Consider the following 26685-nt stretch of genomic DNA (forward strand, 5'->3'; position numbering starts at 1 on the left):
TAAATCAGAATATCTTATAATTGGAGATTTTAACTTTCCAGATGAAATTCCAGACTAGAATTTGTGGGTTGGTCACTCACACACTCACAATACTTTTGTAAATTTCTTGGATGACTGTTTTCTACAGCAGCATGTTACAGAGGCAAGAAGAGGAAGCAGTACTCTTGATCTGGTTACTAGCAGTGATCCTTCATGCATTAAGAATCTGCAGATAAAAGACTCCATGGGTGGCAGTAATCACATTGTTCAAATGTGGAATTTAATTGAAGACTTAACTTCTGTCGAGGGAAAGGCTTTTGCTTTTGTAACAGTGACTACAGTGATCTCAGACAGTTTTTAAATTCTATGCAGTGGGACCAACTTATGATATTACCGACAGCAAATTCTAAATGGGAAGCATTCAGGATCATAGGCTGCTAGGCTTTTCATGCTAATGAATTACTGTTCAAGGCTTAGGCCTAAATTGATGTCAAAAGAGCTATTGAGGCTATTTCTCAGCCCACTATAGTGGACTTAAAAATGGCAGTTGAAGTTTAACATTGACAAATGCAGGGTACTGCATATGGGTACTGCAATGATCCTAGAGTACCTTATCAACTGAGTGATACTACACTCAAGGTAGTGGAAAATGAAAAATACCTGTGGGTAATTGAACAGTAAGATATAACATTCTCTGAGCAGCGCAGACATGCTATGAAAACAGCCCGTGGGGTTTTTTCAATGATATACAGAAACTTTACTAGCAGGGATAAAGAGATGATTATCCCTTTGTACAAGGCCATCATTAGGCTGCATCTTGGGTATTGTAGACAGGTCTCACTTTAGGATGGATATATAGATCTGCTAGAATGGGTGTAGAGAAGGGAGCAAACGGGTGCTCTTACCAAGAAAGGCTCTGAAAATTGCAGCTTCTGGAGACTCAATCAGATCACCCTGCAGGTGCAGGGTGATCTGATTGAGATGTTTAAGGCCTTAAATGGATTTAGTAAGCTGAATGTGAATGACATTCTTCCTCTTGCAGAGACTACACACATGCATGAGGAGGCATAAAGTCAGGTTGAGGAAGGATGATTGCAGAATAGATGTGCAGAAATTTGCCTTCAGCCAGTGGGCTGAAGGCAAACTTCTGCTTTGATAAATTCAAGAAAGTGCTACTGAAGTTGTTTGAGAGTGCACATGCATTGTACAGAAGTGTAGTTCAGTCTAAGGTCTTACCCAAAAAGATGGGGCAAGATGATTTTAAGGTGTAAAATGGCTGGATAGAGATTTAAGAGACAAAATCTTGTGTATCATTGTGTGCATGGTGAGGTTTATAGTATGAGTGTAGAGATGGTGGAAATGTGGAAAAACAATACCTCAAAGAGTACCGCTTTGGAGATGTTTTCAGTGCAGATTAGACAGGTCTTCCCCCCCCCTACTTTTACTGGATAAAACAGTGCAATTCACAGGTGAGGAGTACATGAGTAGGGATAAATTTAATTTGCACTGTTGCTGATAGGGAAAGCAACCCATCCACGATTTTTAAAAATGTGCATATTTAAGTATGTAAAGATGGTGCAGTTGTATGAGTTACCTTGAAGGTGATTTGTATAAATTTTGATCAAGGTATAATTTGGTGTGTGAACCAAAATTATAGGAAGAGACTTTATAGAAAGGGAGCTGGGTTTTTTGTACAACATTGCATGGGATTTTGTTGATGCAAACTCGTAAGGAACTGTTTCAGCAAAGCAAGCTTTCATCTTATGCTTCCCAATGGCTCTCCAGTAGCAGATATGGATGACCACTTGATAAAATCATGAATGGAGGCAAATTGCTGGGAATGACGACATTAGTTTCGATAGTGTCAAGTATGGCAACAGCATCACTGTCTCTCAGACTTCATTTTTAGAAGAAATGGAGCAACGTTTAGTAGAAAGAGATGCTGACAACAAGGATGATGGGGAAGATTCAGCAACATTGGAACTGGTGCAAACCTCACATCAGTTCCAGTGCTGTTGAAAGCCATAGAAACCATAGGCACTGTGCTGCATTATATTTACAGTTTTGATGTTAATGAGGACATTAAGTTTTCAAATATGGACACAATTATTTGATAATTAGGCCAGGACAGTAAGAAACAAAGAACTCTAGATATGTTTTTTAAATCTTGTGAGAATTTTTATTATGTTTTCCTGCTTGTGACATTTTTTTATTATCCCTTTGAAAAACATGCTAACAAGATTCCACTGTATGTAATTACAGTCAGTTCTACTTTAAGGCAGTACATGTGTTCCTAAAAATCTCAGTGTTATGGCATTTCATGCATTAAAAACAATGGGACTTATGGGAAAAATAGGGATGGAGCAGAGCACTCAAAAAAAAAATTATCAGTTTGGTAAGTAAAACAGTAAAAAAAAAGTTACAAACATAATAAAATTGCTAACATAGGTTTAAACATCTTAAATTTCTAATAAATAATACAGTAAATATAGCACTTTACCTTGACAAGATACCCATGTATTGGTCGGAGATGCTTACGTACATAGTTTAATTAATATTGTAATATATGTATACTAATTGATATTTCTGTTCACTGATTTTTTTTTTTAGACTGTAAAATTTAAAACAGTAAGAAAGGTAAGCAATCAATAATGACAAACATTGCATGCACAAATTGCACAAGTGAGATACGAAGTTTAAAAAATAATAATGAAAAAGATTCTCAAAATTTATTTATGTTTTTTATATGATTGAAGATTTCATGGAAAGGGAAACACATTTCACCATAATAATTTAAAAACTCACAGAATTCCAGTTATTGGTATTATCACAAATGCGAAAAGATCGAGTTTACTACCCATTTACAAAGGGTACTAGGAAAGTTTTGCAATATGACGCAACAATGAATCATAGGAAGCTGCTTGTTGTTGCATGTTGAGACATGTTCATATGTGCATAGTAGCCGCTGCGCCAAGTCGATGGGCTCAGTTATTCATTAGTAGTGAGAGTGTAAAGTGCTTGCGATGGCATCGTGGTCACGAAATGAGATAAGGACAGTTTTGCGGTATAATTTCGTGCGTGGTTTAACCATAGACCAGTGCTTAGAAGAAATGACCCTTGCACTAGATGATGATTATCCACATCGTACAACGATATTCGGGTGGTATAGAGAATTCCAAAGGGGAAATTTCACTCTGGAGGATTCTGAGAGGCCGGGAAGGCCACGAACGTCAGTTACGGAGGAAAACGTTACTGCTGTGAGGAAAATGCTTGACGAAAACAGGCGAGTGACCTACCAACAGATAGAGGATACTTTGGGCCTAAATGCACCAGCAATTCGTTCGATTCTGCAAGATCATTTGCACGTGAAGGAACTTTGTTCTCTCTGGGTGCCGCATCAACTGACTAAAGAGCAGATGACACGACGTGTGACTTGGTACCGGGAGATGTTAAAAAAGTTTGATAAGGGACAATCTCGGTATGTGAACAACATCGTGACAGGTGAAGAGACTTGGCTGTACTATTACGATCTGCCGACCAAGGCTCAAAACAAAGTTTGGGTCTTTGATGATGACGACACACCCGTAATTGTCAGAAAATCCCGATCTGTAAAGAAGAAAATGATAGCTGTATTTTTCAAATCGAGTGGAATTGTGGAACGTGTCGTTTTGGACACGCAGAAGACAGTCACAGCTAAGTGGTATACTGAACAATGCCTGCCTAAAGTCATTGGATCTATGAAGAACCTGCGGCCAAAGTCAAGAATGGACACCTGGTACCTCCATCACGATAATGCTCCAGCTCACCGCGCCAAAGCCTGCACCGAATATTTGACCACGACAGGACTGAAACTTCTCGAGCACCCTCCCTACAGTCCAGACCTTGCTCCCTGCGACTTTGCACTGTTCCCGCATGTGAAAATGAAGCTAAAAGGGAGGCAGTTTTCCAGTGATGAGGACCTTCTACGGGCTTGGGACAACGAGTGTGCTTTACTCCCTATGAAACTTGGCAGAACTGGTTTAAAGATTGGTTTCAGAGGATGGAGAGGTGTATTGAATGTAGAGGAAATTACTTTGAAAAAATTAAATAAACAAAGCTGTATTGCAAAACTTTCCTAGTACCCTTTGTATAATTAGATTGCACTAACAGAAAAGCCCAATGAACCGGAAACTGCAAATTGTTTTTACTGTTTTATGGTAGTGACCTCCAAAAATGTGTTCCTCTGGTCACTCTATCCCACCTCACAAAATTTCTGTTCAAACAGAAAAATGTGAGCTCCTGAAAACGTGAGTCAGCCTACAGTATCACCTGTTACCTTGTGAATACAGCGAATGACAACAGTGTGTCTCTGACCAATACAATTACAATAAATGGGAAATATAACTGTCACACATTCGACGTTTGACATGTTTTAAGCTTTGTAACCTTGTATGTATTGCTGTGCAGATCAATACGTTCAGGTGCCAGGTTTTGAATTCACCTGGTGTTACTTGCAGATGAAAATTGTATTATACTCGCATTGTTCCCTAATACATCAGTCGTTTTGGAGAAAATTTGCATTGTTAAAATATGTGTTATAGCAGAGATGACTGTACTTATTTTTTCTGACATTCAATTTCACCTATTATAAATTTCATATTGTTTACTGGTTTTACTTTTACTTCATTTTTTTAGGCACAGAAAAGAGCTGATCTCTTTCAGCATGAAGTTGAAAAGCTCCAGAGGTTAATTCAGAATAAAAATAGAAATATTAATGAAAAGGAAATAGTGAAAAAAATTGTTGAACTAACTGAAGTAAGTCTTAATGTAAATATTTTATTTTTAAAATCTCACACGCACTCACTCACTGCCCTTCTAGGAGTACATGCTTGCAAAATAAGAATGTTTACCTAGATTGAGATTGTTCTTGGATGCTTATATTTACATCTGCCCATCATGAAAGAGAGAAGATGAGGCCCCAGGCAATTAGTAAATTGCCTGTCAAAAGTACTATTAAAAAAAAAAAAAAATATATATATATATATATATATATATATATCAAAATAATATGATCAAGGAAACAATCAGTCTTTTGAAGCAGCAAAAAACTGCTGCAGTAAACAAGACCTTGTATAGATTTTCAAAATTTTAGGTATAAGACCTTAAGTCTGGGTATGTTATGGTAGATTTCAACTTATCACTCATTGAGGAAATCATGGACTGTTAGCTCAACCTGTGAGGTATTAAATGTTTTGAATAAACTTGATGACAACATGCCAAAGATACAGTTTCTATGAATATCATTATCTGTTCATCACCAGCAATCTGTGTAATATCGGTATTATCACAAATAAGATGGTACATAAACCGTTAATGATGATTACCTATAGTGTTTTAAAGTAGACAATGACAAAGAAGATTTTGATAAACAAGAGTTTTAATTTTAAGAAAGGATTATTATGGACTATAATTTTGAATGAAATATACAAAGGGAAATATATAAAAAGGAAAAGGTACAGTTGAGTTATGGGGAAATTTTCAAGGTATTCATTGTTGAAGTCACACATGCATTCATTCCATATAGGAAGTGCTGCACAAGGAGTATACTAAGATGTATGAAAAGGAATTACTGATCTTGATAAGAGAAGAAAGCAGCTGAAACAGTTATAGAGTCATAGGAGAATTAGATTTGTATAATAATTTTAAGTTGATTTGTAACAAAATCACCAATGATGTTAGACAAAATTTGAGTACAAGAAAATACTAGCTAAGAGAGCCAGTTTCATTATTGAAATATGAATGGGAAAAGAGTAAACCAGGTCATAGATATTTAGTTGATGAGCTGAATAGACACGTGCACTGACCACAGTAGGAAGTCCCTGTTGGGCTGTGGTATATTGTGGCAGTGTACTTGAACACTAGCACATTTAGGATAAGTAATATTTTTGTTACTTATTTTTAATCATGAGGCCATCATTGGAATTAGGTGTGTTTCCCCCTAGATGAGAGAAGTGCTAGCATCTCAACTAATTCACAAAGTGGGAGCTAATGGTGAAACAGGTAACTACAAGCCAGTCAGTTTTACCTTATTGGTGAGCTGAATAGACACATGAATAGGTTGTGGAGTCTGCAACATTATGTTGCATTATGGGATCATCTTGAAAGGTATCCTAAATGGATCATAACTCAGATTTATAAAGGAAGAGCTTGCTTGACCAACCTGATAAACACTATGACATATTTACATGAGTTGAACGTAATAAAACATTTAAATAAAGGAATAAACAACCTTTATTAGTCATACTTAAGTTCAATGTAGGTCATGGGGAATATTAAAATATACATAATTGTGAGCCGACCGGGCTAGCCGAGTGGGTAAAGTACCTGCCCGGCAACCCAAAGGTCGCGGGTTCGATTCCCGCCTCGGGCTTGGATCAAAGTGCTGCAAAAACCTTGGGAGGTGCAATATGGCCACAGAAGCCAATGCGCCAACAACTGCCAAATCAAAAAAAAAAAAAAAAAAAACATAATTGTGAATAAAGTGTGACCATCCAGTTTAGCATGCAGGCAGGCAGGACAGATAGGCTCTTTTTTTTCTTTTTTTTTTTTTTTTTATTTGGCTTATGAGAACATTAAAATATAACCGTAAACACAGGTAATAAAATTATTATACTGTCATTTTTGAATAGTTTTACACACAATCTTTAAATTATAACTCTTGCATATACAGTCAAACCTTGATATACCACCATCCCGCAAAGTGCCATTGAAATACTTGTGAACTGATCTTTTCCATAAATACTAATAGAGAAATCCCTCTGTGAGTGTTGCACTCCCCCCCCAAACCACCACATGCCTTATCTGTGAATTGCTAAATCTAAGATTTTTCATTGCAAACAACCCCGATTTAACCCCCCCAAACCGGCATACCAGTCTGCCTCCTCTTTTAATTTATGTGATATAGTGGGCAAGCGATATTTTTTCACACCATCATGAAAATCATTTCTGACCCTGTAAATAAGCAAGATACTTGGCAAATTCCCCACCACTCTGTTACCATGTTTTTGTATTTTTAAGCATTATTTCTCATGCTGTGAGACCAGAGGTTCTAAAATAAAAGAAAGAACATTTTACTTTCATTATTCAAGTGCTTTTCTGCATTCATTACAGCTTTAAACAAGTATTTTTTGAACATTATTATAGAATATATTTTGGTATTACAATAAACCCTTGCTAATCTGTAGTAATTAGGGGGGGGGGGTCATCCAGATTAGTGAAGCAAAAGATAGTCCTAAAAGACCAAAAAACAAAAACTTTTTTTTTTTTTTTTGGCATTTTTAATGTCTCTCTATTTAATACACTACTTTTATCACTCCCCACATCAAATTTTAAAGGGATGTCTTTATAGATTCTTTTTATTTTTTAATATCTGACACAGCCTGTTGGCCAGTACCAAATTCTTCAATTTTTTTACTTCCAGGAACACCATTTTCAAGTTAAAGTGCTTTCTTTTTATTTTACTTTTTAATTCTTTAGAACTTGTAATTATAGAAAATTTGTTAATTAATGGTATAAAGAAGTATGCAAATGAAGTAATATGAGCAGTAGCATCCATTCGAGTAATGTATGTTCCATCTCTCTCTCTGCACAGTCAATCAGCATGCAGTGAGAGTTACTCATCTGCCTTCCTAAATCCTGTGTATTTCAAAGTACTCAACTGTGAACAGTATTTTTATAATTTGATCCGGATTAGCGAGTTTTTACTGTATTACTATTAAATATCAATTTTAGAGAGTAACTTTTTTCTTTATTTTCATTAAAGTTAATTCAGGAGTACTGATCTTCTCAAAATGAGTAAGAGGGCAGTGTTGAATGTGACTAAAAAGAAAGAGGTGTGCAGTTACTAAGAAAAATATTCTGGTAACAGCTGGCCAGTTTTTGCAGACCATTTTTCTGCTGTATGGAGTAAACCAATACATCAGCACTGTGTTGGAGACATTCTTAGTGAACAAGAGAAATGGCAATGAAAAAAGTGAATCTGTGAAGCAGCTTAAGGGACCAAAACACGAAAAGCTGGTGAATGCATTAGTTAAGGATGAATTAAGGAGCATCAAAATTAATGGGAGAACAGATGGGAATCAGATTTTGTGTGCAGCATTGGTTGGTTGCATCATTTTAAGCAGCACCATCAATTGCTTCAGTGCAACAAATATGGAGAAACAGCTGAGATTGACAAGGAATCGCTGGAATGACATTGTCAAAGGATTTTTGATATATTAAAAAATACCATCAACAAGACATTTATAACATGGATAAAACAGCTCTGTTTTATAGAATACAACCAGAAAAAACAATATCGAGAGGGTGTGTAAAAAATGAAAGCAAGGGACACCCTTGCACTCTGTACAAATGCTGACATACATGATTGACAAAGGGACTGTCACTATAATTGAAAGAGCAGCAAAACCTTGATGCCTTAAGAATTTCAACTCATCAATTTACATGAATTATACAGGGTGTTTCAGTTAAACGTTTCAGAACTTCTAAGAGGGGCAGGGTACATCCTGACAACTCGAAATCATATAGCAATGTGGGGTCGGAAATGCTTTCCTGAAGCGGTATTGTACACAGAAGTCGTCGTGCAGCACAGATTCGATTTTCGGTCAATGTATGGGCCGGTATTATGGGAGATCACCTCATCGGACCTTACCTGTTACCGTGTCGTCTAACCGGATCTATCTACTTGATCTTTCTTCAGCAAGTATTGCCACAACTTTTGAGAGATGAACAGATTTCTGCATCGACGCAACAGACAATGTGGTTCCAACACAATGGAGCCCCTGCCCATTATAGCGGAGATGTTCGTAACTACCTGGATGTCACATTTGGTCAACAGTGGATCGGACGTGGTGGTCCCGTGCGTTGGCCTGCTCGGTCACCCGACCTGTCATGTCTTGATTTTTATTTCTGGGGTCATATGAAATCGCTAGTTTATGACACTCCTGTTGACAATGCTGAGGAGCTGGTTGCAAGAATCGCAATAGCTGCCGAAGAAATTCGAAATTCGCCTGGAGTATTCCAGAATGTTCGGATGTCCATGCGTCGGAGATGTGAGGCGTGCATTGTAGCCCGTGGAAGAAACTTCAAACACTTACTTTAATCCATGTACCTTTTGCTTCTTTTCATGTATTATTAAAACGATTTCTCACTTACGGTCTCTTTTCTTTATGGTGCTTCTGTGTACAACACCGCTTCAGGAAAGCATTTCCGACCCCACATTGCTATATGATTTCGAGTTGTCAGGATGTACCCTACCCCTCTTAGAAGTTCTGAAACGTTTAACTGAAACACCCTGTAGACATAACAGTAATGCTTGGATGACTGCAGTAGAGTTTTGTGAGTAGCTGTAAAATTTCAGCAAGGAAATGAGAATTTAAAACCACAATGTGCTTTTGCTTTTAGATGATGCTCTTTGCCACAAAGCAGTGGATATTAGTAATGTGGCAATTGAGTTCCTATCTCCTAATTTCACAGGTTTCCTACAGCCTCTTGATACTGGAATTATTAATAGTTTTAAGGCATATTATAGCTGACATCAGGTGGAGAAGATAATAGAGTGCATCAGCAGTAATTGTTTACCCAAACTGTCCTTGAATTGAGACACATTGTATATGATCAAACTTTCATGGGTGGCTTCACTGCAAATGATAAGTAACTGTTGGACTTACACTGGGCTTATTGAAAAAGTTCATTTGGATAAAACAGGAGATAATCCTATCCAGGAGTTGCAAATAGCCATGGATGATCTTCCAGTTGTGAGTACATCTATGTCTCCTGAAAAATTTCTTGCAGTCAATCAAAAATAATCTGCTTTTGGAGAAATGACAATTGAAGGCATTTTTGAGAAATGTGGAATTAATAAAATGAATTGTACCTTAATTTGATCGAGATAGTGAAGAAGAGATGGAAGTTTGTGAAAAAGTGACAGCTAAGGAGGCTAAGGTAAGTCTTCAAAAAATTTGTCGATTCCTTGAAGAGAACTTGAATGACAAAGACCTAATGAAACACGTAGCTCTGGACATTTCTATAAATAAAATTGATGGCAAAAATAAAATTCAGACAAAACTGGATAAATAGTTTGTCAAAAAGTGAGTTTTACTATATTTTTATTTAAGTTGTAAAATCCTATAATGCATATAAATAATTGTTGTAAATGAAGCAAATTTTATTTCTCGTAATTATTATTAATCTTTACTTTGCTTATCCAGATAATCCCTAAATATTTTTCTAACTGCATTTTATTTGTTTATGTCATCATATGCACAGATGTATTTCTACTAAATAGATAATGCAAATAAAAATAATATCATTATTCTTCAGTTTCTTAATTCCAAAATAATTACTATATGTAGTTGTTATTATTTGAAGTACTTTGATTTAGAACCACCCAGTTTAGGCAAACAAGTGCTAAATTGAAGTTCGACTGTGTTTAATAAAACAGGAAGCTGCTATGGTTAAAAGGCTCCTCTGTAGCCAGGTGGGAAGGAGCAGCAGTGCGTAGCACGCACTTCTTGATTAGACCGGGGTTCGAGCCCGTCACCACCAAATACGGAGGATGCGGAAAGGTCAAGGAATGACCACCGCATATCTAGGAGCAATATGGCCTTAGTTGCTAATGCTCCAAATAACAAACAAACAGCTCCTATGATTAAAACACTGGTCAAGAGAAATTAACTCCAAATCAAAATTCAGTTTATTAATAATTTTAATAGTTGGGAATAGGGAAGAATCTATTAAGTAGTCCTATTACATGATGGCACTGAGGATGGCTTCCTCCTGGTATTTCTGGGTAGAATATGCAGGTGCCCCTGTATAGCTTTGAAATGACCTTAAGTGATTTTACCTTATTAACTTCTCAATTAGAGACCAGCCTAGGTGTGGATTAAAATTCAATTATTATTTTAATGATACTGATGCCTGTTGCTCATATCCATATGCTTACTTTATTTGTAGATGTGTGTGTTCACAGGCCAAAAAACCTGGAATATTTCACTGGGGGTGGGCTACTCCATCTCAGGTTGACTAACTATAGCCTTGATTGAAGAGGACTTGGAAATTCTTACAATCATCAACAGGAATCGAACCAGGGTGGCAGCTGCTGCAAACAGCTGTACCGTACTGTATATTGAAAATGGAAACCTAGCTTTAATATTAGCTCTGTGAAATGTGGTGTTTCAGCTGATTTAAGATTTTTCAGATCAGTAGATACTGTCACAGCCCAAATTTCTTAACCATATGGTATGATTAGTAAAATGTGCATTTTATATATTTGATAATTAGTTTTCCCTAGAGATATGCACAAATGAATGTTTAATATACATAATTTTAATAGTTGACATTCATAAGATGTGTTTTAAGTAAAAGTTTTTGGTCAAAAACAACAGTTAGGTCCTGACAGTTTACTATTTTAATCTGTTTGCCCATGAGAGTGGGACAAAAGGTAAGTTCTTGTTATGGGAAAATGTACTGATTTGAATGGGGCAATGGAAATTCCAAACTGATGAAAATAGTTGTAAATTAGTTCCAGGTCATTTTGCTTTTGATGTTATTTCTGATGTTATTTCAGACCAAATCACTGACCATAGTTGTAAGTCAGCATAGACAATGAAATGAATGCTTATTAAAGGAGCGAAGGCTGAAGCCAGAACGGCTGAAAATGCTTGACCCTGGAGAATGTTCATGGAAACTGTTCTAGACAGGGCAAAAGTATTAGCTGTGCAGTGTAAGGAAGCAAGAGGCTTCCCCCCCCCCCTCACCAACCAAAAAAACTGGACTAAGTGTTTTTCGCTTCTCATGGGCTTTGATCCAACAAGATATTTGAATTTCTTCAAACCGTCAACCTAAATTATCCATGGAGCATAACTTGTCCCAATGATTAACAACTTGCTAGTTAACGAAAAACTTTCTATGATCCATTCTATAATTTTCCTCCTTAGCTTGAAATTTATGCTGTTCCAGCATTATTTAAAATGAAAATTTTACCTTCATTTATTTTTTTTTCTATCCTCTCAGCTTTATAAAACCTCAATGACATGCCTTTTAAAGTAGTTAATTACCAAGCTATGTACACCATATATTTAACTGATCTCACCAGGCATGTGCCCCTGGTGAGATCAGCTAAAACTTGCTCATTTCTTTGGACTATTTCAAGAACCTCAGTGTCTTTTTTTTTTTTTTAAGTTACTGCTTCTATATGTGGGGACAGTATTTTGAGGACAGTCTCACAGTGGCTTACACAGTAGAATTATAACCTTCCTATCTCTACAAGCAACTATTTGAAAATCATTGACAAACACTCTTCCCCCTCCTTGCTACCTGTATGCATAACTGCACAGAGAACTTCTGTCTGTATTTTAGCTCTCAATTACTGTTCTTCTATTGTTTTTAATTCAAATCCTTCTGTTGTATAAATTATTTTGGGGGTTGTTATTTTGCAAGCGTAAAATCTCAATTTGGAGGATTAAAACATGGTTGTCATTTATCTCACCTTTCTTTAAGCCTATCTAAGTTGTCTTGGAGCAGTTTGGCACTGGCTGTTAACCAGTCTTCACATAATGTGCAAATTTTGACATCACTGGTATTCTTTCATCAATGTCATTTAAGAAAATCAGAAACAGGAATGGTTCAAGGATGGATTCCTGAGGAATCTCACTTCTAATGCTAGCCTATTCTGAAGTGTAACCATTAATTACAACTACAACCCTTTTTTCTTCTTGTCTTGTAGCTATTTCATAATCCATCTAAGGGTCTTACCTGTGATCCCAATATGTTCCAGGTTATATAGCAATCCTTCATGTTAGTCAGTCATATGCTTTGCTAAAGTCCATATAAACAATGTCAAAGTTATTTCCTTCATCCAACTGAGGAGTAACACTGCTATTAAAGTTTATCTGGTTAGTTAGTTAAATAAGATACCCTTTATAAAGCCATACTCTGTTCTGGTCAGAAAACATTGCCTATCTAGATTGCCTCTGTGGTTTTCCAAACTACTGCTGAAAACAGACTGATCAGTCTGTATTTACCCACTTTGCTCTATTAACCACCTTTGTGGATTGACAATACATTTGCTGTCGGAGGGAACCAGACCTGAGCTGATGGCATCCTTACCAGTTTTATTTAAAATAATTAGCAATATACAGTATATCCCAGAGCCCTTGATTGCCTTCAATCTCAAAAGTTGTTATAGTAAACAATCCTCTGTAATTTGTATCACTGATTTTGCAGTGCTCTGGTTCACTAGTGAAAGAGCAAGCTAAATGGGTAGTTCACATTGATCTGTAAAGATTAACGTGAAATACCCATTTAATTTATCAAAAACATCAGCTGGGTCATTAACTATCCTGCAAATAAAGGGACAGCCTGATTTGTGGTTTTCTTCTTTCTATTTGCAAATGTATAAAATTACTTGTTCCCTTTCTTTGTTCTTCAGCCAGCATGCCCCACTTCCCATTCCAGACAAATGGCATGAGAACCTATAATGGTACTTTAGTACTGGCTATGAATTGAAGGTTAAGAAGACAGAAGATACATGTGAAGGAATGTTTAATCGAAGGGATAAATGAGGAAGAGACGGAAAAGTTCTATGACTCAGGAGTTGTCTGAACTAGTCAATATCTAGTGAATGGATATTGACTAGTTCAGAAAGGCGGGGAGGTTTGAATTGCAGATAACAATTCAGAAAAGCAATGCTTGTAGAAATATCTATAAAAAATGTGCAGTATAACTGAAAATCTCTGGAATAGAAAATGGAGACCATTTGTAAGAGATAGGTCATTAATTAACCTAACTGCCGTCTTTAGGGTAGAGTATAGGAGCTTAAAAGAGATTTTGGGAGCACCGCCTCAAATTTGAAATTTGTGCATTGTCGGTGACTGTCTAGTAATGGTGGGGGAAAAGTGTATGAGTTGCTGGGAGGGTTAAAATGAACAATTATGGAATTTTTCTATTTAAATGGGACACAAAAAAACAAAGGGAAAACATACAAACTAAAAGGGAAACTAATAGATTGGACCTTGGGGAATTTACCTCGGTCAATTTATTGTCAGTCTCTAGAATAAACCCCTGTGAAGTCAAGGTTGACAGTTTGGCAGAATTTCAGTGGTAGCCATTTCAGTAAGTTCTGGGTGGGAAGAGTATGACAAGAGTGAATATAAGTTGTTTCAATTTTTTTTTTTTTTTTCCCCCCTCTTTCTAATACTAATGCTGTGTATCCCTAATGCATAAGATTAATCTGAATTATGTTTCAGGAAATTTCTCAATCAAGCATTTCTTACTGGAGGAAGGAAGAAATGAGAAAAAACCTTAAAAATTTAAAGAAACAACTAGATGATATGGACCGTGCCAGCAAAGCTGCTGTTTTACAAGAGGTAAATAGATTTTATTTTTCTTTTTAAAATTGAGTTTCACTGAGAACTTTAGGTTCCATACAAGAGATCAAACTTTATTTTCCATGTCCATTTTACACTTCTCATTTTAAAATCTCATTTTAAAAGAAATAGGAAATTCAGGTCTAATCATTTCTTTTGTTAAAAATTAAAACATCTTAGTATACCATAGATAAAAACCTTAAAAATAATTCAAACTTATACTTTATATGTGAATTTTTCCAAACTTTGAGTTTATTCTTTTCAGTAAAACTCAGTTTTGGACCATTTTAGCAAATCCAGAAATTGCAGTAAATCAAGGATGTTAAACTTAAGTGCTTGCAGGCTGCAAAATGTTCTGACGGTATGGAAAGGCAACTAATGGGAATTAAAATACTCACTAGTGCGAACTCCTTGAGAGCTGCACAAACAGTTCTTAGGGAGTTCTCAGGCTACACTAGTATGTACGCAGAACACTAGTGACATTACTGAGTGAAATATATTAAATATGTTCACATATTTCCCTAGTGATGATGAAATTGAAGAATGTTTTGAAAATGTATTGCATCTTTACAAGCAGAACAACTACCACTATAAAATTTTAATGGAAGATTTCAATGCTAGAATTGGTAAGGTCCAAAATGAGAGAAGATCCATTCACCCATATGCAACTGGAAAAAAGATGCTAGAGGCAATCTACTAATTGAATTTGCAGAGGAACAAAATTTGCTCATCAGAAACTCATTCTTCAATAAAAAGGCCCACCAAAAATGAACAGAAGAGCCCTCTTGGAAATACTAGTGAAATTGACTTCCAAACAATATTCACTGACTGCTTAGCCTTGAACTGTTTTAATGTTGGAACCAACTATTGGTTACTAAAAATAAAAATCAAAATTGATTGCAAGAAAGAATGAAAGAAATTGGTTGCATCAACTAAAATGAAGATTGACACTAACCAACTTTAAAAAATTGTCAAAACTTTGAATTAGAATAACCCCGGGGGCTCACATCTAGTGAGTATGGGCTTGGCAAACCCAGGGTCCTGAGCTGGATATCATCATTCTTCTCTTTCTTGGTGATTCCTTTCTACTTCTCTCTCTCTCTCTCAGGGGGTAACTTGGGAATTTTTTTTTTTTTTTTTTTTGGCTGGTGCAGCATAAGCCTCAGGCTTCCTTGTACCATATGGCCATTAATAATAATAATAATAATAATAATAATAATTTTCCAATCATTTTTGAGAGCTGCACATTTAATCTGATAATAACAAAATCCTTGAGACTGTTATTGACACTGCCTATACCCTTGCACCTACTGTAAAACAAGAAAAACCAACCAGAATATCAAAATAAATAATTACCATGATGAAAAAGGGATGAGAAATGAAGCAAAGTTGTAATAAAATAAAAAAGGTAGAATATGTAAAAATGTGCAAGACCATAAGAAAGTGCATAAAAGAAGAAATGCACACATTCAACATTGATCTTGTCAGAAGAACACTAGAAGATTAAAGGCTAAAGAAAGCAAAATGAAAAATGATTACACATGGCCGAATATTTGCTTTGAAGCTTGAAGATGGCACAACAAAAATCTAGCAACAAATATTAAAACAAGTGGAAGAATTTTATTCAAATATTTTTAAGGATAAAGGACAACTGAATCCAATGCCAGATGCAGAAGCTGTATCAGAAATTTTACTAGAAGTAGAAAAGAAACTATAAAATCAATGAAAAATGTTAAAGCAACAGAAACTGATAGTCACTGGTATGTAAAGCTCTAGCCAAACTGTTTTCAAAATGCCTTCTGCTTAACAAAGTACCTGTAGCATGAATAAATGCAGAAGCCATCCTACCATGCAAAAAAAGTAAAAAGGCAGATTTAAAAAACTACCAACCAATAAGCCTACTGCCATTTGTCTACAAGGTTTTCACAAAGATACTGGAGAAGAACTAGAAGAAGTGGAAAGGTATGTTTACCTTGGACAAGAAATTTTAACAAATGGAAACATCATGATGGAAATTGAGTGGCATATCAAATTGGGATGGCAAGCATTTGGAAAGCTTAATATAGTCTTCAAGACAAACTTGCCATTCTGTCTCAAATTAATAGTTTTTGATAAATGTATCTTCCCTGTCCTAACATATGGTTGTGAAATATGGACATTGAATGCCAAAGCTTTACAAAGACAGTTAAAGAGGGTTACACAGAGAAGTATGAAGTGCCAAATTTTGAACATTCCAAACGAAACTGAAAAACCATGTGCATGTATATGCCAATGAACCAAGGTCTGTGACATAATTGAAAAAGTAAAGACTTAAAATGGAAATGGGCAGGTCACATATCAAAAATAACTGACAATAGATGGACCAAATAAATTTTGTAATGGATACTGTTTGACTCTAAAAACACTCAGAGCACAATATCCTAAGTTTGGTGAGACCACATTTAGGATGTTGTATCCAGATCTAGAAGCTTCATGTAAAGAGAATTATAGAACTTCTGAAGAAGATGAAAAGAAGGATGACTAGATTGAAGAAGGCTGCTGCACATTATGCCTTTTATGATGTGGTCTGCAGGTCTTGGCAGCTAGACACCTTGAAGTGGGGGTCAGTTTGATTGAAGTACATAAGGCCATGAAGGGATTAGTAAAATAAATAAGGGAGGAATATTCTCACCGGTAAGTGAGACGTATCAGAGTTACCAAATGTAACAACAGACTTGATGCATGAAATTTACATTCGGGCAACTTGTTGTGGAACATTGAAATAAGTTGCTTAGGTGGAGAATTTGACAAAATTCAAGAAAGAATTAGATGGGCACTTTTGACTTTATAAATAATATGAATGAGGTTTTATTTTTTGGCATCTGCAGAATAAGTTTGATTCCTTGCCATTATCATCCATTTTACTAACAACTAAATGATGCATGAAGTGTGTCTGTGTCTGCATTTGGATTTTTTTTCTGGCTCACTTGCTCTAGCATTGTTTGGGGGGGGGGTCGATTTGATCAAGGTATATAAGGACCTGAAGGGATTAGCAAAATAAATAAGGGATTAATATTCTCGTTGGTACGTGAGAACTTCTGAAGAAGATGCAAAGAAGGATGACTAGATTGATGAATGGTGCTGCACATTATGCCTCATAGAACAGATTTGGGCAACCAAAATAAGAAGACTTTTTTAAAAATTCTTAAGAATAGATGAAATAGATATCAAGCTAAAATATCATCGAGATTTCAGTGATGGAGTAGGAAATAGAAATGATTTTTTTTCATGACAACTTAAAGTCATATATCAGCTGTGGTTTGTGTTTAGAATCCCTATATGGGGTGGGTGAAGCCTGTTTCAATTTCATTCTTTACACTTCTTTCCCATTTGGCCAGGGCTTGTAAACATCTATATAAATTATGTATGTATATATATATATATATATATATATATATATATATATATATATATTTTTTTTTTTTTTTTTTTTTTTTGTTGATTTTCAGTTATGTATTATATGATATTTGTCCTTTTTTTTGTGATAAATTAAGATTTTTAAGATCTTTATTGTGTATTTATCTTTCAGGTTGTCCAAGAAGCTAAACTGTTCTTAGAAGAACAACCAAACCAGAAATTTATTGTTCGTGAATTCATGGCAGGAGCTAATGCAAAGGTAATTCTTTGTTACTCCTTTTCTACAAGTTAGTATTGTATCAAAATGGAAAATGATACAAGAAAATAAGTATATGTAACATTCATCATAAAAAAACTCTCTCTCTTACATTGTAATCTTGTCTTGCTGTCCTCTTTCATGTCATTTTAAGTAAGGCTGTGTATTCCTGAAATTTGTATTAAATAAGCTTGTAGTAACTATTTACTTTATACTGCCAATTCATAATGAATATGGATCAGCAGTATAAAGTTGATTAAATTATTCATACAATTTGAATATCTTAATGAACGTTGGTTGTTTTTATGTCATTTGTTATGTGCTATTTTTCAGTCTAATTGTATTAACTCTTGTGGGGAGGTGTTCTCCTTTGTTTCAGAATTTAAATACTTTCTTTAAAAAGTTTTTTTTTGGGGATGAAGATAACAGCTGTTATCTTCATCCCAAAAAAAAAGCTGTTATCTTCATCCCCAACCACCATGTCAGTAGCGTGTGATGAAATGATTGACTTTATTGCTTCTATTGTCTGCAGCAGATTACATGTTTTGTCTTGATGATTTTAATTTTGATTTAAATTTTTCCCCAGAAGAAATTAGCAAAAATTTTTGCTACTTTCTTCTTATTTTTGTTAATGAATTGGCTGTCAGGTGTTGCTAGTCTACATTGCATAATAGAAATATGAAATAATGGCATTGCTCTCTCTAATGTGCAATCATTTCATGCTATTTGTGGGTTGCAAAACTAAGTAACAATGTCTTTCAGTAAGATGCCAGAGAAATACAACATAAAATTTCAAAAGGCATATACACAAGATTTGCCATGTATTGTAAAATCTGAAGAGGTAACAAGTTTGCCTTGTGTTCTTTGTGTGACTTTTTTTTTAAATTTAAAGCAGCAGGAAACATGATATAATCTGACATTTGTAAACAAATAAGCATGCAATCCATACAAAGAAATGCAAAAATAGCTGTTGCATTTCTTAATGGTGGTGATGGTGTCATATGTGCCAAATATTTGTTTGTATTTTCTTTGCCATAGAATGTAATCTTCCTCTGAGTTGTGCTGATAATGCAAATGCATTGTTAAAAGTGATTCCAAGCTGTATTCCACTGTGATCTTTTGTAATAAATAATATTGTGGACAACCTGAAAGCATCAAAAACTGTCATCCTTCAAAAACTGTCTGACACTCAGTATAATGCATCTGTTATGGTAGGTCTAAAAACTAGGTTAGCAAGGGTATTAAAAGAAAAAATTGAGTACTTGGTGGTAGTGAGCTGTATGCCTTATTGAAAGGGCGCCACCATAGCCAGGTGGACAGGAGCAGCAGTGCGTAGCACATGCTTCTTGATTAGATATGGCCTTAGTTGCTAATGCTCCTTAAAAAAAAAGCCAACCTTGTTGAAAGTGGGTGAATATTTGTTGTTGGAAAAAATTTACTACCATCTAGAAAGAGGTTCTAAACAGAAATACACATTTCGGCAATTTCAACTGATTCATGCCACTGAAATAAAAAAAAATAATAAAAAATAAACAAAAAAATTGAAGCATATGGATGTGTGCATATTGACGATCTTTGATTAAATGTGTAAGTAGACTGATAGAGTAGTTGCAATATTTGACAACTCTATTTAAAGAAAAGGTTAGAAATAGTGCTACTGTTCTGTTAAGTCTTGTTACACATTTAACCAAAGACAGGCAGTTTATACACACATGCTTCAAAACTGGATTTGGATATGAGTTAGTGACACTCACTGGTGATCACTTGTAGCACTTTTCATAGTTATAAAATTGGAAAGTGTAACAACCTATCACTAATGAGTGCCACAGACTCATATCATGAACTGGCTTTGGATAGTTTTGAAAGAAGAGAAATTAATAAAATTCCCAAGAAAAAAACTTCGAAATTGCAGGCAGTTGAAAGCAATCCTAAACAGGTCAAGCAGGCTAATAATTCTAGTCATGTTATCCTCACTTATGTAGAAAGTCTGTTCCTGTTACTCTCTTTGGGGCTTGAATAAAGCAATTTACTTGTTTCTTATAAATGACAACTGCTGGAATTTGAAAATCCAAACAGTTCTTTCTGTAAAGTGTTATGTGCAAAGTTATTATACCAACAATTTTTAATCTTCAACTTCTGTTTTGGAAATTGATTACCGCAGCAGACTAAATTATAAGGATGATTTTGATTTGGTCAAAGCCATTTTTTCCATCCATGCAGTGTCTAAAACAAGAGAAGATTCTGTTCTTTTTCTCAGTGAGGAAGTACTTTATTTTTCCATATGACTATATTATGCACAAGTTCCCATTGAAAAATATTAAGGTAGCACAAATTTTATCAGTTGGCTTGGCATCATTTTGAAATTTGAATTTTTTGTGGACAACTTTCCAGTACTTCTTGGCATCATTAAAGATAAAGAAATAGATTAAACAATAGATATCTTGCAGCATTTGTTCTCTCAGTTTCAGTGTGAGACTCTTCCTTGGTGGAGAACTGAAAGTGCATAAGGAAGCTTGATATATAATAAATTGTTCCAAGTCATGCTTGGCAGATTAACAGTTCCTCATAACAGTAGCCATTGACATCATATAAAAAACATTATGGGAATCCTATTGTTTCTCAACTTAATACTAGACATGTTGGATAGACAACGTGTGTGATTGAGACCCACTAATATTCATAAATTGGACAAATGCTAACTTATTGTAATTTTCTCTTGTAGAGGATGTGTCCTCATTTTGAATTTAAATCAATGGTTTGAATTTAGACCAAATAGACTAATAAAATACTAATAAAACTTTGGTTAATAATACTAATAACCAAAGACTAATAAAATAAATAATTAATAAATAATATAGGCTATTAAGAAATATTATAGAAATATATTTTAAATCAGGAATTCTCTTACTGAGATTTTTTCAGGAATAACTGCATCCAGGTAAAATGTAATTGGAATGGATGGAAACAGTATTGAAAGACCTTCCTAAAGATAAACGAACCTTGTAAGAAGACAAAGGAATGAAAGCAAACTTTGACCCTAAATCCATGCATACCGAATAATTGGAAGTATAAAGTGAGATAAAGTCATGACGCTTGATTGATGGGGCTTTTTGTTTATACCATCTTCAAAGGGGAAGTGAACACATGTCAAAGGCTGCATTTATAGCCCGGCATGTTCCATTGCCATATTTCAAAGGCACATGGGTGGGGGGGGGGGATTTAAGTGGGCAAAAGGAAGAGAAGAAAGAAGGAAAATTCCTGCACCCTTGTATTTCACTAATAGTGTGGGAATTCGAAGATTTAGAGATTTTGAACAGATTAAAGATTTTTTTGGAGGAAAGAATATGAAAGTCCCCGTTAGTAGAGGTCCTGGATGGACCACTACTACCAGGATGGGTAGTCGTGAACCCTGATTTCCGAGTGGAAATTTTCATATTCTTTCCTCCAAAAAAACCTTTTAAGCTGTTCAAAATCTCTAAATTTTCAAATTCCCAAACTATTAGTGAAATACAAGGGGGTGGAAATCTGGATGTATTATGATATCACATTATCAGTAATCATTTTCTCTTTACACCAGTTATAATGTCATCTGTTGATTTTAGGTGCCTGTTAAGTGTAAATTTTGAAAAGATAATGAAAAGGGTTGAGAATCATTGATGTAGAATGGTGCCCAGTTAATAACGCAGTATTGTATAATTTTTTATTTTGTTCAAATAGGCTTTAGATGCAGCATTAAAGCAAGTAAAAGCATTATCACCAGAAACTGCAGCTATGTTCTTTAGTTCAGATACAGACAGTGGGAAAATAATTTGCCTCAGCTCTGTTCCAAAGGTATAGTGTTGTATTTAAATAATAATTATATCTATATATAAATATATATATGCTTATTGTTTCAACTTTTTTGTTTGTAATGTATGCTATAGTATTTGATATAGAAATTAAGAGGTATTAATCTTCACAAATCCAAGCCTTTGCTGATGCAAAGTAACTCCATATATATCAGAACTCTACTTTCTAAGAATATATCCCAGGTGGTAAATGACTCTCATCGACCAGTGCAATACCACCACTTTGCTTATTGGAGGCTTGAAGTGGTGAAACCCATGTTTAGTCTCTAGAGCAAAGTTTCCGGCATCCCCCCCCCCCCATACTTCTCTTTCAACCTATGCACGGTACTAAGTACTATAGGTTTTGATACCTTTCGTGTTGGGGTTTCCATTAAAAAAAAAATATATATATATATACACATAACCTAAATTTGTAAATTTAAGAATTAAAAGATACTAATTTTTAATATTCTAACTTTAATACTGTACAATATTAGTCTGTTACTGAATGTGACTGACTAATATTGCACATAAAGTTGTTCACCACTGAGGACAGGCACAAAGTGGAGCTCACAACATCTGGTATCATGTACATATTCGAATTCCTATATTATCGATAGACTTTTAAATCTACAAGTGTGTAGTATAAGTTAGTTTTAATTTTTCATTAACTGTTTAAGGACTATACTATAGATTACTGCTGCGGTTATGAAATTAATTCATTGACTTGATTTGATAGTTTGTGAAATGTCTGATTTATTATTATAACTTTAATGCCCTATTTCTAGCATGTTTCCTGTGTTTCTGCACATCTCCTTTTAGCATCCTTCATTAATGTAGAGGATTGCTCAACTAGCAGGTTAAAAAAAAAGGTGCAAAGGTGTAGATATTATATAAACTTAGTTGTTACATATTATGTTATTATGTAACCCTTGCAGTCCAGTGTTGGCACATCTACAACCATCAGTGTTACCAGTTTTGAAATTTGTTTTCCTACTGTGCTGGCCTAATTATTGTACTGCCATCTATTTATAATTCATATAAACAGCCTGAAAAACTAGACAAGTTTATATTCAGTTGTTAACATGGCAGTTGTTTTTTTTTTGTTTTTGTTTTTTTTCATGAAAAAAATTGGGAATTGTTAGGACTTTCTTATTCAGAATTTGAATGAAGTGAAGCTCCTTTTTTTTTTTTTTTTTTTTTTGTATTAACCTCAACTGTAACAAGTGATGAGACTTCAAATAATTCAGAGCCCTTAAAATTCTTAAGCTGAAATCAGCTGAATTGAAAATATGCAGACCCAGTTATACAGAAGTTACAGGCATCTTGAACTTGTTTCTCTGTGTCAAACTCTTTGTGATGAAGATTATGATGGATAAAAAGAAATGAAAACTTAGTTCATAAGAAAAATTTTGTGGACTCTTGAGGTTACTTTCAAATTAAATGTCATGTGTGAGCAATGGAACTCTTCAAGTTACAACTAAAAAAGACTGTCACTCACCAGATATTTATGAGGGTGGACTTTTTGGCAGAAACGAGGACTAAGGTCTTCATTCTTTGACACAACAGAGACTGGGAGAGCTAGTCAAATCTATTAGCCACCACAATTTGGCCTGAACTTGTTTTATTACCACTGGACAGTGGTTCAGTTTCTTATTAGTGGCAGCAAAATAATCCACGTTCTCAGTCCTACATGCCTCTTATCAAGTGGCTTAATCAGCACTTCGCATCTGCTGGATGAAACAGAATAGAAGGACTGTCAGACTCATTATAGACTTATTACTAATGGATTTCTTCAAATGGGGATTGATCATATTGTCAAAGAATACGATGTAAGCGAAGAAACATTGAAGAATTGGATTTAGCCATTACTGAAGGATTCCAGTTATATCAGTAGGAACAGTTGAAACGGTGCAAGGGTGGTATGAACTCTGCATTCATTTTGAACGTTTCAGTAATAAACAAAAAATGGAAAATGTGTTGAATATTTCAAGCATAAAATAAAACTGAAATGTTACTTTTTGTATAATCCTAATTATAAAGCATTGAGAACATGTAATTTATTATAAAAGTTTTTTTTTTTTTTTTTTTTTAGGGAGCTGTTTCAAAAGGATTGAAAGCTAATGAATGGGTTGAAATGGTATCTCAGGTGATTGGTGGGAAAGCTGGGGGAAAAATGGAGGCTGCTCAAGCTGTAGGAACAAAAGTGTCAGCAATGTTTGAAGCTATGGCCCTTGCCACTCAGTTTGCTGAGATGAAACTTATCCAATAATGTAAAAGTGTTTAAAATCTGTTAATTTCTTGTGCCTGCTGACTATAAACTAACTCCTTAATTTATGTTTTTTGAGAATTAGCAAACTATCCATTTTGTAGAAACAAAATTTATCATTATAAATTCAAATATTTGAAACTGATTTAAAAGTATTTCAAACTAGTTTGCTACTCTTGAATAGATTAATCAGAACTGGTAATAACAGAAGGAAAAAAACTATTTCAGGCCATTAAAATAATATTTTTACCACACAAGATGCATTTTATATTTATTTCTTTTGTGTATGCAGTGCAACCTCGATATAACATGGGAGATAAATTTAACACTTGTGTTATAAGAAAAGTACATTCTCTTACAGTGCTGAAAAAGCCTGTGGCTTCCTTTCACTATATTACTATTACATTATAGCTGAAAATGAAATTTGCTTGATATCTTGCGGGTTGTTTTTTTTTTTTCTGTTTTTTTTTTTTTTTTCTGTTTTTTTTTTTTTTTTTTCTGTTTTTTTTTTTTTTTTTGTTTTGTTTTAATGAACACACAATTGAAAGTGATCTGTTAAGCAAGCATTTGTATATAAGCAAATTTTATTTTGCACATTTTTTATTTTATTTATTTATTTATTATTATTATTTTTTTTTTTTTTAGTTTTGCTCCTAGTGGAAAAATAGGCTAAATGTTTTAAATGGCAAATGAATCATTACTATTGGTTTTTTGTTAATAATGCTGTAATTTAAATAAAAATATTAAGCACCAAATGCTTTGCATACTAAAAAAATAAAATTTCAAAATCGGCAGTTTCTTTTAATTATCACATACTTCCAATGAGACATGGTTACAGGGAATCCGGTTAACAGTATTTAAAAAAAAAAAATTTGAGTTATTTGATTAAAGTATTCCTGGAAGTAATCATGTAGGCAAAAATTCGAAACATCTCAGAAATCATCTTCCATACAAAATAGTGTAATACGATGGATTACATTGGTAGATCAATTTGTGGGACCATCTGCTCCACCTCCTCGAGAGTGTATTACTTTGAGTTATAAGCAAAGCAAGTGACATTTGTTATTCATAAATCTTAGCAACAGGTGAACTGCTATAGTGAGGTAGTACAATTATGGAAAACACTTAACTGCAGTCAGTAGCAATGTCTTTTAAAAATATACGAACTGTTCATGCATGCTTTAGTAGTTTTGCCATTCTGAATATGACTTCATCTTTGAAAAGAATGTCACACACTGTTGATTATAAAAATTTTTAACTGAATGTATCACAACTGACAAATATTGTAGTGGGTCCCCCACTCAAAGCAGATGTTTAGCTTTGTGATTCCCGTGTTCAGTTAATGTTTCGTTGACATATTTTTTTAATTATCTCTTGAGATGAAACGGAGAAACTATAAACATCTATGGTAATTACTCTCGTATACTGTTGTTTATAAAAATTTAATCTTCTAATCGAGGGAAGAGAAAGTTCTTCTGGGGCCCGCGATCTTAGACGGTATATCAAAGTTGCACTGTATAGGGTTTTTTATTTTTTTTTTTCTTAATAATCTCTTAAAATAATTTTGAAGTACAGAATTATTTATTTTCAAAGAATGTGATATTGCAGATGTAAATTTCCTTATGTGGCACTAAATTTATCTTCTGTTTATGTGCACCATGTGGTATTATAGAAGATAAATATTTATATTTCAAAAGACTCCTGCTGGTTTGTTATAGTTGTTAAAGTGACTTAACATGTAAAAAAGCAAGGTAACTACATATACTTTTATGTTTTTAATCAGTGCACGTCATTGTCTAATGAACAATTTTGATATTAGCAATGCATTATTTATATTTGTTTTTTTAATATAAGTCCCTGCACCTGTACAAAATTTAACAAAAAAAAATATTTGTTTCGATGTATAAAATTTTGTATATTGAGTTATCTCTAAAATCTTCATGCATATGTTCCACTCCAACAGAAAGACATTAGAGAAGCATCAGATGGAAAAAATTGCAGTGAAGAACACTGAGAAAATAAATTCGTAATGAATTTACGAGAGGATCTATTTATTATAACTTTTTCATACATGTCTGTCAAACCCACGCAAATAACTATGTATATAAACAAAACAAAAAATGCAGATTTTCCAACTTTTAGAAATCGGAAACCATAAAATATTTTAATGATATAATGGTAAGGGGGAGCATTTTCATGGTTACATTTTGCCCCTTGACACCATAAGTTATCTGGAAATTATTTCTGACCAGGTGCATTGCTTCATCGCTGCAGTGTATCCATTTGTGAATGGATTCTTTCACCATGGTAATATGCCATATCAGAAGAATAGTATTTTTAAGAACTGGTTGCAGGAAAATAAGTGACTTCAGCTTACTGCAATGGCCTCTCCAGTCACATCTTGATTTAAGTCTGAGTACCTGTAGTCTGAACTCTTCAGAGTAGAGATCTGAAGATTTGCAGCGACTGGGAAGCAGTTCTCAACACTGCAGTCCCTGTGGTGATAGGCACCTTATCGAGTCCTTGCCACAACAAATTTAGGTTGTTCTTGGG

General features: G+C 34.5%; 1 protein-coding gene across 3 annotated transcripts in view; it reads left to right on the forward strand.

Annotated features, from left to right (window-relative positions):
• Positions 1-24248, forward strand: part of AlaRS (alanine--tRNA ligase, cytoplasmic) — a 144279-nt gene extending 120031 nt beyond the window's left edge. For 2 of the 3 annotated variants that reach the window (XM_090377519.1, XM_090377520.1), the window contains exons 19-23: positions 4654-4773; positions 14265-14384; positions 17953-18039; positions 21754-21867; positions 23959-24248. In XM_090377519.1, coding sequence (XP_090233645.1) covers positions 4654-4773; positions 14265-14384; positions 17953-18039; positions 21754-21867; positions 23959-24135 — 618 coding nt within the window. In that variant the 3' untranslated portion in view covers positions 24136-24248. The remainder of the gene's footprint in view (positions 1-4653; positions 4774-14264; positions 14385-17952; positions 18040-21753; positions 21868-23958) is intronic. The other variant, XM_090377521.1, reaches the window with a different exon arrangement.
• The last annotated feature ends 2437 nt before the right edge of the window (positions 24249-26685 follow it).

Source organism: Mastigoproctus giganteus, chromosome 7 (genome assembly GCF_048544385.1).
Source record: "Mastigoproctus giganteus isolate SK-2022 chromosome 7, ASM4854438v1, whole genome shotgun sequence".
Lineage (NCBI taxonomy): Eukaryota > Metazoa > Arthropoda > Arachnida > Uropygi > Thelyphonidae > Mastigoproctus > Mastigoproctus giganteus.